The 15000-nt window shown below is 38.6% G+C and overlaps 1 protein-coding gene across 2 annotated transcripts in view; it reads left to right on the top strand.

Moving 5' to 3' along the window:
• The window catches only part of LOC138017092 (microtubule-associated tumor suppressor 1-like), a 25596-nt gene that overhangs the window by 596 nt on the left and 10000 nt on the right, over positions 1–15000 (top strand). The window contains exons 1-5 of one of the 2 annotated variants that reach the window (XM_068864290.1): positions 1–567; positions 3613–5890; positions 9722–10308; positions 11298–11385; positions 12913–13071. The exon at positions 1–567 is cut by the window's left edge and continues 596 nt beyond it. In XM_068864290.1, coding sequence (XP_068720391.1) covers positions 61–567; positions 3613–5890; positions 9722–10308; positions 11298–11385; positions 12913–13071 — 3619 coding nt within the window. In that variant the 5' untranslated portion in view covers positions 1–60. Of the gene's footprint in view, positions 568–2342; positions 2597–3612; positions 5891–9721; positions 10309–11297; positions 11386–12912; positions 13072–15000 lie in introns of those variants that run through there. The other variant, XM_068864291.1, reaches the window with a different exon arrangement.

The following is a 15000-nucleotide window of genomic DNA, read 5'->3' as shown; positions in this document are numbered from 1 at the left end:
TAAGGGTCGATTTACATTAACCTATTGGCAGATGTTTGTTGAGTATTCTCTCTAAAGAAGATGCCAATTTCTTCCTTTCATGGACTACAGCGGAATTCTGTTCCAGCCAAACCATGGAATAGTACCAAAACTTCTCCGCAGAAAACCAATGCAAGAGATGGGCTAGTTAGGAAACAATCTTTTGGTGTACCAAGACTTTTGGAGCACGAGGCTCAAAATGTTTACTACTTACAAGCCGATACAAGAGACCTTAAAAGCCTTCATTCGTCAGTTGTCACTCATACGCAGAAAAACAGCAATATGGCGAGAAAATTATCTTTACGTTCGCGCCGAAGTAGGGAACTCAAAAGGCGCGATACCTTTCCGAAGCATGAGGCCGGAGAAATCGGAACTCGAACAAACGATTCGGCTCTGAAAAGAAGTAAAACCGACCCATCGATCGGTATTCCGAAGAAGGTACCTGGAAAATTTAAAGTTACTGACAATAAAACTCCAAAACGGCCAACGTCTTTGTGTACAACTACCAAGAGAGACGAAAGGCCCCCAACGAAATTTCGCAAACGAAAGGTAAGTTTTATGTATCTCCTTTTGTTTCGATAAATCGATCAACAGGTTGTTAATGTAATCTTGCGAGATTCATCATCCAAATCTCAATGCACTTTATAGAAGTCTACAATATTAAATTGCCCTATCTTGTTCTGGTCAAATCCAACCAAAGATTCGAGGTGATGCAATACTGATAATTTGATGTAAACAGGTTAAGTTTTCAATCTGTTTGGTACTTGTCTAAAAGACAAAAGCGTTACCAAAACTGATAGTAGACGTGAAAAAAAAAAAAGCCACGCCTCTTTCAAGATTATTTCAGTTTGAAGAGATTACAAGTACTCACAAAAATTGTGAGCGAGAACAAAACTCATGGACAGGAGGAAAAAGAAATTCGGATTCATGTGCTCCCAAATAAATTACACCTCGGCTCTCAGAGCACTCTATCGACCACCGGAATATAGGGGAGGGGAGGGGAGGGTAGGGTTAGTCTTCTTCTTCTTCTTTGAACTCCAAAGATTAAATTGAGGAGATTCATTAGGCTGGTCTACAGCGAAACGAAAATGTAGTTTTATCAAACGTAGTGACAAAGGAAATTTGCCACCGTAAGAATGATTTATAAGCTGATATTTTGAGCGATAATCCTTTGTCAGTAGCGAAGGGAGTCTATCAAAGCTTATCAACTCATGAAGCCCGCTTTACACTAGCAAAAAAGTCTGGCCCGGCACTCGAAAATCTCGGTACTGTACGTACGTTTTTCGGGCGCGGTACGGTAAATTTTTCGTGTGTAGATAGAACAAACGGAAGGCATATTAGGCACTCGTGCCAGAAATTATAGGGGTACCGAGCACATTTCTGGCTGTGCTCGGCTCTCTACTCCAAGCAAAATTTTAGTTTCTAAAGAAACTGTGGTGCTGCGTCGGTCGGGGATTGAAACAGAAATTTATTTTGTCAAACGAGTTGATAAAGGTCGAATAACCACCGTGAAAGATTTGGAAAGCTGACGTTTCGAGCGTTAGCCCTTCGTCGGAGCGACTTCGTTAGTCCTTCGTCGATCCGACGAAGGGCTAACGCTCGAACCGTCAGCTTTCCAAATCTTTCACGGTGGTTATTCGACCTTTATCAACTAGTTTGATAAAATAAATTTCTCTACTCCAAGGCTCCGCACTCCAAATATCGGTACCGTGTCGCTGTTTTGGAGTGACGTGCCAATTTTGTTCGCTTGTAAAAGGGGTTTGATACAACGTAGATTCGATTTTGGTTCCAGGGGTGCCCGTGACACCCCTCCCCCCCTTTGTAAGCCTTTTTTTTAAGCAAACAACTTACAATATTCAGGTGGAGGAACCACGACAATCTGGTGAGTACCCTCTGTTTGACACAGTGTGACTCCCCCCCCCCCCTGGCTACGCCCCTGTCTAATGAGGCAACAAGCCCCCTTAACTGAGACTGCAAGAGTCTCTGATGTGCCGCTACTTTCTGTTTCTTGATGAATTTATTTTTTGAAATTTTTTAAAAACCTTTTTATGTTGCGTTTCCTTTGCAACCTTATCACATCCAGTAAACTTAATTTTATTACTGAAAAGTTTTGCGAATTCGTTTGCGTGGTAAATTGGAACCAAACCATGGTCAAGATATCAATGATACGCGCTAGGCTGTGATCTTTACTTTTGGTTTTCTTCCTCGCATCGGGAAAAGAAATGTCTTATGAAAAAAAAAAAGTTTTAAGGGCACAATGATTTCCTTCCCGAGGGACGGGATAGGTGACAGGTGGGTATACAAATGTAAAGAGATATGTTTGCAAAGAAAACGATGAATACAAAAAATACTTCTTTGACGTGCAGAATTACAGTCGTTCGAAGAATTTTGCAATAAATTGCATTTTGACATATCGCCTTTCAGTCTAAAATTTTCTCAACGTTCATTGGTCGTGTTACGTCACCTTTGATCTTAAAGGACTGAGTGTATGTTCATGAGCCATCAACCGACTTCATCAGTTGTGATCGAGACATGTACTTCAAAATTATTCTCGAATAACTACGTAGTCCTAAGAGAGGTGAGTTAAGTTACCTATGTTATTTAATCTCTGTGCAAGAAGACCGATTGATAAAATGCGTTTATTCGTTCAAGAATTACAAGAAGCTGAATTTTTGTTTACGTACGGAGGGTTGTAAGCTTAAAAATTACGGTTCGTGAAGATATATATATATATATAAAGGCGATATAAAGGATAAAAACGAGTTTGTTTTAAGACAAAGGAATTTCATATCGTTTTATTTAAAAAGACAGTTCTCAACGGGGTTTCTTGTCTTATTTAAGTGTATTAAAAAACCCGGTTCCCCTTTCTCTTCAACTGTGAGCGCTGAACCGTATGTGTACACAAGAATATTGTTGTGGATATTGTTATTAAAACGTCGGTTTTGAAGTCGCAATGTTTTATGTTTAAGACTGTGTTAGCCTTCTGAGGAAAACGTGCGCTCTCTTCTATTCAAAACTAGTAGAATTCTTGCTTGATGTGATCGCGTTTGGCGGCGAAAACTTTCGAGATAAAATTGATGGTTACAAAGTGACTCGTAGGCGACGATTTTAACATCACGTTGGACTAGTGTCTAGGGCCAAATTATTGTTATTTGAGTCGTCTGTCGGAAGATATCGCGTTGAATTTGTAGGTTTCCATATATCTGTTCCTTATCTCTCCTAATTGAGAACATCAACTTGCCTTGAGAGGTCCCTCGATCGATTATTATTGTTACTCTTTAAAAGTGTTTTTCTCTTTGGAACAAAATACTAGTTTGCGATTCCAGACTTGTCTTTCACTAGAAGTTTGGTGTTAATTAACTGGTGATCGTTTAGGCTTCTCTTTGACAATTTTATTGTTTTATTGCGTGTTGGAGCAAACGATATAAGTTTAAAGCTTTGTGGAGAATAAATTAAAGCAATGTTGACTCGAGGAAAAAAAAGTCACGCTCGCTTCGTCTCGTGTAAAGTTTCACGTATTCTACGTCAGAAAAGAACGGATTACCACAAATATGACAGCAAGTCTAACATTCATTTTAAAATTGTATTTTGCAGGTCGGCAGCTCGGTGTCACCGCTGTTCTCATCGCCAACTAAAGGTTTTCAAGAGAGCCAACTAATTCAGGGCGACAAAGTCGTATGCATTTTGAACAAGCAACCACAACTAGGTATTTTAAAATATCTTGGAAGAACCCATTTTGCTGACGGTGAATGGTGTGGGATTCTACTTGGCGATCCTTGTGGTAAAAACGACGGTTCTGTGCGTGGAGTTCGATATTTTCGGTGCCGAAATAAACACGGTATATTTGTACATTCACACAAGGTAAAGCGCGCCGATGAAGCAGCTCTTTCAAAGCTAAATTTGTTCGAGGGATTTTCCAGTCCCGAATCATCGGAAAAACAACATAAAACAGCAGTTGATTTGGACTCAACTATGGCTTCGAGCGATGTGTCCCTTGTCGGTGGAAATCAACCGGTTTTTAAGAATCGGGACGCGAGATCCCAAAGGTTAACGAGGCGGAAATATCGAAGAAACCGCTCGGTATCCTTGGACAGGTATCTCTTTATCGCAACTAAACAGTTCTCAGAAGCTGGGAATGTTTTCTTGCATAACATGAACAAAGGTGACAGTGTTGACCTTTGGCAGAAGAATCGTATAAATCGTTCAGTTTCATTGCCGAGGATCAGCAAAGAAAATAATTACAGTGATTCAAGATTCCATTTGGCCAGTGATACGGAACCTTTGAAAATAAAGCTGTTACAAGAAAACAGTGGACAAATTTCAACGAAAGATATTGATCCTGAAACACCAGAAAGTACAGGCTTGCTTTACACTGACAGTTTACCATCTGCAGATGCTGTCAATAAATTGAACAGTCGCAATGCAAATGTTCTTATGGACACAGGTGCTGGCAAAGTGGTGTCCAAGGTTGGGCATGCTGTGTCAGTAGACACTCACCTCATGACACAAAATAGACAGTCAGCTGTCAGGAAATATGGTACCGATGAAGTCGGCAGTACCGAGGAGGATCCATTTGTCCAAGGGAGACATTGCAGTTGTCCCAGCTTGCATTGTGCGGACCATTTTTCAGAAGCGATAAAGACATGCCTAGAGTTGGGGCGCACTGAAAGATCGGCTATTGATGAAGCTTCTGGAGAAAATGATGGGAATGTAGAACCTGTTCAAATCACAGCTACCCAGTTTGGTTGTGAAGTGCACTCACACTCTCATTCTGAGGCACTTGATACATTATTACAGAAACCCAAAATTAGCGCAACACATGCTGAACTGGGACGCAAAGGTAGTTGGCCATTTGTTAACTCAACACAGAAGCAGTTGCTAAGGACCTTTGGTAGCAGTGATGATATTAATACCACTGAGATTGCTCATAGTGAAGACCTTTTTAACAAGGATTTGATTTCAGTATTAGCTGAAGTTAAGCCAATACCCAATGATGGTGTGAAAAAACATCTTAATTTAGAGAGAACTTCAAGTGATGCTGTTATTAATTCTGCGAATGAAGAAGTTGTTCTATCACACACGGAGTCAGGAGATCAATTGCAATCCATTTCTGCTGATTCAAATAAAACGGAGAGCCTTTCAAGCTCACTTACATCTCTTTCATCCACTGGAACAAATAGCAGTAGAGGGAAAAAAATTTCCACCAAGAAGCAAATTCATTCTTCTGTGAAGGGTTCAGTATCTAGGCCAAAACCAAGTGTTGTGAGTTTGCCAAAGTCAACACAGAAGCAATCTAGGCTTGAACAAATACGTCAACAGCAACAAAATCGTCATGGCTCAGTGCCATCATCTGTCCATAAATCAGCATTGGCAAACAAGACGGTTGTCAAAGCAGAAAACAGCAAGAGTGTGAAACCAGCCAAAAGGCATACACTGGCCGGAATAACAGATTTGAGATCTCTTGTGCCTCGATCAACAATAACTAAAAGGCTGACAAGTGATGGAATGGCTACAATCACACCTGGGTCCAGCAATGAAGATGCTAAGTCGAGGCTTCCTGTCAAGAAAACTGCGCCTTCCCAGATTTCAAGACCAGTTGCTTTAGCCAAGGTGGAAAAGACCTCTGACAAAGCTACGTCTATCCAAAGAAAGAATAGTTCTGCTGCAGGTAGCACAACAGTTAAAAGAAATTCTTCTGTAGCGGAATCTGATTCCAAATCCAGGAAACAGTACAGTGTGGGGAAGGTATCGAACGTAACAACACCGTTTAGGACCAATGCTGGACAAACACCTGTACCAGGCAAAGGTCCCAAGGGAGTGACGGCAACTGGATCTAAGTCTTTTGTGCCAAGGTCAAGCAGCTCTACTATAGGTACAGTATGAAAAAAAAAAAAGACTAGTGTTTTTATATTTCCATGGACTGCGAGTAGTCTCTCTTTTTCTCTAAAATGGTTGAAACAAATGCATACCTTTCAAGAACTTTCAAAATGGCTGAAGCCGCAGGTCGCAAATACTGCAGGTGTTGGTTCTATCCAAGGTACCTAATCTTTCAATGCATTTGATTAGGCCACATGCATGGCTTGCTGTGTTCATGTTTTCAGAACTGAATGCCATTCATGGGGTGATGAATTTTATTAACCATCTTGTCTAGAGAGTATGAGCACTATAAAGTCAATCAGGCTGTTAATTTTATAACATGGCCTACTTGACTTCATGGCTTGCTTCATTGCCTGATTTGAGTACCAAAACATAGAAGAGGTACTTAGAAGATCACAGTTTTTTGGGCTGTAGGGCATGACTTGACAGTCTATTTTCTTGGCCCTAGTACATGTACATGTAATAAGTACACTGGAAAAAGTGGCAGTCCCTTGCTATTTATGTACCAGTTGTGTCTTAAGTAAGAAACAAAATATTATCAGTATTTCTTTGCTCTTTGTTAAGGGGGGTGGCACTTAACCACAGAAAGACAATGGTTGCTAAGGAAGCTTTTAGTAAAAGACCCTTACAAAAAGGTTGCATGGATGGTTCTATGAAGTAACTTTTTCAATGGAAATCTGTCAACACTTCAATCAGAAGGCGCATGCGCAACTAGTCCCAGTCCTCAGCCGTGCGTTTTAGTGAAAAACAGGTAAAGCGCCCAGGAAACGAAAGGAAGAGGCGGTTTTTTAAATGGATGGGAACCGTGCCATCTCTTTTCGTAAACTGTAGCATGGAATTTCTATTTGGACAAAAATGGAACTGATATTTTGGAGTGTGTCAAAGGAGGACCTTATGACTTCATAATGTTTTGTGAAATAATTTCTTTTATAATCCATGCTACAGATTTTGCATTAGAATGTTCTCATACTGTTGCATTAAAAAAATTGAGAACAACATAGTTAATTTTCTGTTTTGGTCACGTGATTGACCAAATATGGTTGTGAGTCGAATCATACAAAGGTATGTTAGTTAGAACACATTTGGCAAAAAAAGATTTCGAATCAACAAGTTTTTTGAAACGGATTTCACCATAAAAGTTAACGTTAAAAAACAACGACTTTTCGACCGTTCAATGGTCATTTTCAAGTTGAACAGTAAAAATTTTGAATGCGCTAAAATATATGTAACCGATTACAAAAATGCTAATAAGATACTGACCAAAACTCTAAAATATTTACATAGAAACAATACACACACACAAAAGAATAAAAAATTGCCGCATGAAGAAACGCTAAGTAAACAGCAAAAGCCAGCTCAAAGCCAGATTATATAAAGGGGTGCTTACTCTATCACAAGGTCCCTTTTACTTTAAAACTTTATGAAACCTCTGGGCATATCTAGACATGTTAGGTTTTTTTGTTTACTGAAAAATACCAAAAACGATCTCAGAGCGATACCTTGGCCTTAATCAGTAAGAAAAACATAGGACCCTGGCCAACAAGCAGGGATGTTATTAGGGGCCGTAACCCGTAACACCTGTTATGGCTGAGCCCAGTTAATGTTACAGGTGATGGTTGCTGCAGAATGAATATTCATGGAGTTAAACAAATTTAAATTTATTTATAGACATTTACCTTCTAAAGAAAATAATATTATTATAATTGCAGCCTTGTGTTGCCTGTGTTCCTGATTTTAAGACGTGTTTTTGGTAAAAATCCAAACAGTCTCTGAAAAAAAAAAAACTTTGGAGAACACTCCCAATCGATCGTTGTTGGATTCCGAGGCCATTTTCAGCAACAAACTCTTTATCAATGCACGGTTCTTGATATAAATGGGATTCCGCTGACCATTTTTCACGGTTCTGTAATGCATGGCCATTTCCCTGTGGTTAGTAAATATCCTTATTTGTTGTGAAGTTTATCTTTTTGCCCTGTTTTATTTTCATCATTTTTTCGTTTAGAAGATATAAAATTTGCTCCTCAGAGATCGGGAAAATTCATTTCCGATGGTGTAAATTGAATAATTTTCTGGAGCAGCATGCCCCCAGACCCCCCTAGTGGCTCAGGTCATGTTACAGGTGAAATATTGAGTGTTACACCTGCTTCAAAACTTAATGACAACCCTGAACAAGTATTCCTGAATCTACGTCACAGCGAGCCTGTGAATTCCTGACCAAATGCAAGGGGTGTACCATATAAAAGTAGGATTTAAAAAATGGTGGAAAATTCAGGTCTCATTTGAATCAAAAAATTCTTTTGCCAAAGTCAATTTTTTAATGTGGACTTTTAAATAGAAAAATAACACTTATTCGTTATGGGCACTTTAACTCTAATTCTTTGGTTCACTAAACATTCTCCTTCAAAGTCACTGTTTTAGAGGCTCCTAAAAATTAATGTGGAATAATTGGTTGCAATTTGTTCTACAACCAGGCAAGAAAGAGGAATGCTTAATACATAGTTGATGTCATAGACTGCTTTGCATTGTGATAGTTCTTTGTAAAAGCCAATGCAAAGTAATTTGTGATGCCAACCCGATATGAAACGCATTCCCCTTCATTGCCGGTCATGGATCAAACTATGACCACTTTTCCTGTCTTTAAAATGGAATAAAAAATAAAAATGTTCTTAAAACAACACAATATATTTGGGACGATTTGGGAGAATAAATACCGTAGAACTAAAGTTTGTTGCGGTGATAGCCACTTTAAGGACTCAACTTTGAATATGTACCTGATATTTGATTATACTGTGTTAATATAAGACAGGTGAAGGCTGGGTGATAAATTCACCCAGAATTTTTATCCATTTGATTTTAATATTACATTCTGAGGCATGAATTCAGTAATAATTATTAATATTTTGGTGGAATTTAAGAATGGAAGTTGTGTCTCAGAGAACTGTGAATAATGTGAGGTGTACAGGTCAATGTGATATACTGTAAACTGATTAATTCACAATTAACTCAATATTACCACAAACAGTCCTTTGTAACCAATATTTTATTGATGAGTGATTTCATTCTTATGTATAATTTATATTTTTTATTGACAATGCTTTGACAGTTGGCATTGAATTTCATTTGTAAAGAAGGACAATTTGTGACTTTTTAAGATATGAAAGAGTTTGACTGTTTTCTTTTTCAATATTTTCGTCAAAGAAGGGAAGCTAAGTCTGAATTAAGCAATAATCAGAAAAATGAGGCTGGTTTAGTGGTTTCAGGTAATTTATCTTGGGAAAAGAATATATTAGGAAAGCTGAAGTGACTAAATTTGCTTGAAAATGGTAATTGATGAGACAGAAAAATGAGACAGTAATTTGATCTTGAACCTATACATATTTTAGGTTGTAGAAAGTTAGTTCTTAATAATGTTTCATCCTGGCTGGGACCATTTTTGAGGTTCATCATATGAAACTCAAATTGTGTTAGCAGCTGTCGGGGCAATAAATTCTTAGTTTCCATCAGAGCTCCCAACTTCCAAGCGACAAGTTTTAAAATGCGAAGCTTAATAATAATAATAAATATTATTATTATCATCATCATTATTTGGGGGATGGTCAAAATTGTACCAGGTTTGCAAATTTCTCAATGTTTTTTTTTATTTTTTTTATTTTTATTTTTTTTATTTTTTTTTATTTTATTATTTTTTTTCAAATTTCTCAATGCAGTAAATCCACTCTGTTTCCTCTTGGTGTGAATTCCCTTTACGTTTCATTCTCAACCTAAAATAGGCAGAAGCTATACATCACTTTACCCCATAAAACTGACAGTTTGATTTGCTTTACAGCTAAAGCACCACCTTTAAAAGATTCCAAGATCCAACACTCATCAGCATCAACAAAAAGGGTTGCACAACCAGCCAAGAAAAATGTTAAAGAGGCTCCAGCAAGTGTACGACGTGGAGCTTCAAAACTCCCCAGAAAGGTGTCAGCGCAACTAAGTAATGCCAGTGATAGTGCATCAGTGACAAGCAGCGTCAAGGATCAGCTGGAAGATGATATTCATGACGATGAAATCACCTCTCCATCCAAGGCTCCAGAGAAATCAGCTCTTAACCAAGGAATTGTTTCAGATATATCTTCTCGTCAAGAAGACATTGACGTCCAAGTTAGTTCTCCGTTTGAAGCACCTTGTAGGATGATGCCACCCGATCTCTTGAGCCAAACTCCGTATCTCATCAAACAATCTATTGGTGTTCAGGTTGATAGTGACAGTGACTCAAAGACAATGCAAACTCTGAGTGAGAAAGTGCAACATCTGCATGACCTGGTAAAACAGAGGACTGATCTGTGTGGACAGCTTCAGAACCAACTTGATAAAAGTACTATGGACGTTGTGACTGCCTCTGTCCTGATTTTGGCAGCTGTCAGTAAGGTGAGTGTTAGCGAAAGCCCTTCCAGGATTTCAGGTTACCTTGGTAATGAGATGTGCATTCTTTAACGGAATCAAATACAAAGTATCCCTTTTAATGTAAATGTCAACTGCCTATTTACAACAAGAGGCTGTTTTCACTTCTACCCCCTTTTCCCACTGTTTTTTATCAGTGTGTGGCAGCAGTCTTCATCTAGGAGATTGCTGCCAGTAGTGGAAGGTCTGAAATGTCTCAGGTACCCAACCTCCACTAATTAGTGACAGAGTTGTTAAATCAAGGTTAGAGTTTATTCAGGAGGTTGCATATCACAATTGACCTGCTGCTTACAAAAAAGTAAAAATCGCAAACTGGCTGGTAATCCCATTCTCACTTGAGTGTGGAAAGAATTCCTTGGCACTTTAACCCATTGACCTCTCAAACACCCTAGGGCACCCAGTTGACGAGTAAAATCATCTGGCATTAGACAGAGTAAAATCTGCCAAGTCTCACTCACACATGAAGAAACCGATGAATTTTCAAGATCGAGATTCAGAACAAAAATAGGAAGGTACCCTGTGCAGGTGGTAGTTTCAAGTGGGCTAGCTGGTTACGATGTGTTAAGTCTTGAAATGATTGTGGTAGTTATGGGCGCTTGACCGTGGCACTAGCAGGATGAAATTCCAAGAAATTCCTTCAGGAACAGAATTTGAACTTGTTACTGGGTGCCCTGCTCTACCAGTTATTCAGCTATCAAGCTGATCAGGAGCTGGTGACTTTGTCACTTGGTCGTTATGAAAGAAAGAATACATTTTATGAAAGTCATATAGTTGCATGAGCTGCAGTGGAAATGTTATGAGTGCCACTCAAGTAGTCAAGTTTTTCAGGCTTTAATTTTGCCCTTATCAAAGTAGTGCTCAATTAACTGCAATGAGCTGGAAAGTACTTGTTGGTTGGTAGGGTTGTGCAAGGATTTACCGGTAATTCATGAAGGTGATGTGTGTTTAACCCACAGATGCAAATGAATCAAAAGTACAGCAATCACCTGCAAAGGAAAATTGAATCAATGCTACAGGAGATGAGTGTGGTTCAGGAAAAACTTGGTATGTTAATAACCGAACAATCAAACCTACCAGTTGTTCCCTTTTATATTTTTCTACCTGAAAAAATCTTGAAAGAAATCCATTTTTGAGCCTCCAAAAATGGAAGTCCACTTACACACAGGTGAAAACAAAACGTCAAACTTGTAAATAAATATGAAATATGTTTTTTTTTTGTCATTCCCTCTTGAACTTATGTGTGCATGCCATGGCTGACAATTTTTTTTTACTATATTCATGGCCTTGGTTAATATCCAAACACGACTGATGATTTAAACTGGTACTATGGACAAAAAATAATTTCCTTTTTTTCTCCAGATTTTGATAGAGTTTTTGATTAACACCTAACTGGCAAAATTTTGAGCTTTGAGTTTTATCCAAAGGCTATTTATTTTGAGTGTAAGTTGTGGATTTCATGGTCTGCCATTACTCACGTTCAAAACTGGCCGATTGGACCTCAGAGGGTTGGATCTAGAGAAAATGACGTCATTTACTCACTAGCTTAAATTTCAGCGTGTAAACACAATTTATTATATATGCAAAACACGGGCTGTAAAGTCTGAAAGCCCGAAACTCCCATGCTGCATATTAATTAGGCCGCGTACACACGCATTGCATTCTTAAACTAGTGAGTGTTTGACGTCATTTTCTCCTCGACCCAGCTCTCCCAAAATTTTAAAGTTAGTAATGGCAGACCAATAACTAAGAAAATTCCAGCCAAAAGACACAGGTGTCTTTTTAAAATCAGAACTTAAAACTTGGGTGAGTTAGTGTTTAGTTAACAGTTTTGAAATCCAAAGGAAAAACAATTTTTTTTTTGGTCGTAGTACCACTTTAAGATTGTGATCTACAGTGTTAGCAAAACAGAAATATTTTTAATTTTAAAGGCAATAAATTTAAAGTAGAATAGAAAGTTATAAAACAAGGCTGAATACAAACAACATCTACTACAGCTGAAGGTACAATGTAGCATTGGGGTCATCCACTAGATTAGCCTTTGCTTATATTTGAATGATCCCAACTTGCTCCCTATTTTGTTATTACACCTTACACTCTTATTATTACACTCTCTTTTGTTGCCTATGTAAATTTTACCTATAATTTTTTATATTATGTGAAACTGAGCTGAGTTAAATAAATCATCTTGTCTTGTCTTGGTACTTTTTATTATTCAGTTCCACAAATTTTAAACAGTTCTGTATGTGTCTAGTCTGTTGACTGAGAGTCCAGGCCTGGGTTGCTCGAAAGCATGGTTAGCGCTAACCATGGTTAAATACCATGGAACCTATAGGTTTTGATACCTCTTAACCAACGGTTAGTGCTAACTAGGCTTTGAGAAACCGGCCCCAAGACTTGATAACTGGAGACATTGCTGAAAGGGACAACTCATCCCTGCTTCCTAAGTCGGGAGTTAAGTGCAAATTGGCAGTATGATTGTATGAAAAAATAAAATTAATACTTGGAACGTAATGTGATGAGTGGGCACAGAAACATGATTTTTTTTTCTTTACCTGTTTCGTCACTTGACAGCTGAAGAGGAATCCAACAGTGTCAAACTGCAGGAAGAGATGATGTATCAAAGTAGTGAGCACGCTGTTGCTATAGAAACATTGAAGGCTGACTACGAAAACCTATTGGAACGAACAAGTACTGAACTGAAGGTTAAACACGAAGGAGAAATAGCTTTAGGTAGGGATGTGGATGGAAAAAGAGCATTTGCTCGCAATTAGGCCTTGAAACAAATAAGATTTAGTTACGGTAACAGTTATTCAGATATGTCCAGACTGCCCCTAATTAGATGCAGTGCTCAAAATTAGCAGTTGTCTGGTTGTCCCAGACAAGCAGAAAGTTTACCAGGAGACCAGTTTTTGGTAAATTATTATTAATAATTATTTAGGGGATTGGAAATTAGGAAAAGTTTTCAATGTGGTGGACAAATGAAATCAAACCAATTTATGCGCATGTTTCGCTAGGCAATGCAAGCAAGGTAGGCAATAGCCATACTAACTATTGAGAGTACATGGTAAGGTAACTCTTTTCAATTAAATTTTCCCTTCCAGCGTGGTTGTTAAAGTGATAAATAAGTAAGCGTTTGCGATCATTTCAGAACGCGACTTACCGACACATTGCCAACAGGTCACCAACAGTTTACCAACAGACGGCCAACTGTCGGCTCATGGTCGGGCCAACTGTTGGCCGACTGTTGGCCAACAGTCAGCCGCCAGACGGCGGTTGGCCGACAGACGTTCGACAGTATCTTTTGAGAACTGTTCTTCACTTTTACCCATAATTCTTTAGGTAGGGATGTGGATGGAAAAAGAGCATTTGCTCGCAATTAGGCCTTGAAACAAATAAGATTTAGTTACGGTAACAGTTATTCAGATATGTCCAGACTGCCCCTAATTAGATGCAGTGCTCAAAATTAGCAGTTGTCTGGTTGTCCCAGACAAGCAGAAACTTTACCAGGAAACCAGTTTTTGGTAAATTAAAAAGTCTGGTTGCCCAAGAAAAAAACCACAGACAACCAAGGAAAAAGTGAATTACTTAAGCACCTGACTAACTTGTCAATGTGCGATATTAGTGTGAAGTTTTATTAAAACAATAATTATGTGTACTTTGCAGCAGCTGAGCATTTTCCTGTGTTTTGAGTATCTGTGGCTTTTACAAAACGTTGTCAGATAGAAAAATGCAAGACATGTCACAAACATGCAGACATTGCAGATCAAAGACTCTATGAGCGCACACTGAAAACTATGGGCTACTAATCTTTTCTATGGAGTGCAGTAGGGGGTCTTCTAGTGTACAACCAAGGATTTATCAAGGCAACCTTATTCATGGGTTTGGTTGCCCGGCTTTTGAAATAGGGACAACCTGGAGTTTTTTGTTGTTCCATCTGAAATTTTTTTAATGTCAAGCGTTGTCGATGCATGCAGATTCCAATAATCCCCTTGCTTTTCTCTCCAACTTCAATGTCACTTGTTTCTCGGTGTACAGACAATTAATGCCACATTTTGAAGTGTTCCCCAAATGCTGCTCTTCAGGAAAGGAAAGGAAAGCTAGACTGGTTCAATTACTGTAAGCTAAAAGTAACGTTAACCTTTACTGTTACCTTTTTGTTGGAAATAGGCAGCAAAGGTGTAGACTTTAAAGGGGACACTTTGTGTTGGATGTTAAAATTGGGCATGCATCTAGTTAGGTTTCTTTTCTGGACATCAAAATTGAAGGCTAAAGATGTTGTGGAGACAATGTATATACGTTTACAGTAATCCAATGTAAGACCAATTGGGTTTTGAACAACTGGGCCCTGATGAAGGAACAAGCAAAAATGTTCTAAGGATAGCCATCTTGAGTGTTTTTGACATATCTCATTGGAAAAGATTCCAAATGTGAAATTAGAAGTTGAAAGGTTTTTAAGAGTATGCTTTTATCTCTGTCAGCTTTTAAGGATCCAGTTGAACTGGCTGGCTGCTTGACCAACTGAGCTAAATAGAGTTAAATTCATAATAGCTCCCATGTTCGGCTGTTGGTAACCTGTCGGCCAACTGTCAGCCGACATGATACCGACACATTACCAACAGCCGGCTAACAGTGTAAATGAAGCCAAAAATTAACCCAAAC

The sequence above is a fragment of the Montipora capricornis genome, chromosome 9 (assembly GCF_036669925.1).
Source record: "Montipora capricornis isolate CH-2021 chromosome 9, ASM3666992v2, whole genome shotgun sequence".
Classification (NCBI taxonomy): domain Eukaryota; kingdom Metazoa; phylum Cnidaria; class Anthozoa; order Scleractinia; family Acroporidae; genus Montipora; species Montipora capricornis.
The sequence above is the reverse complement of the archived record's forward strand: the minus strand, read 5'-3'. Positions and strand labels throughout refer to the sequence as shown.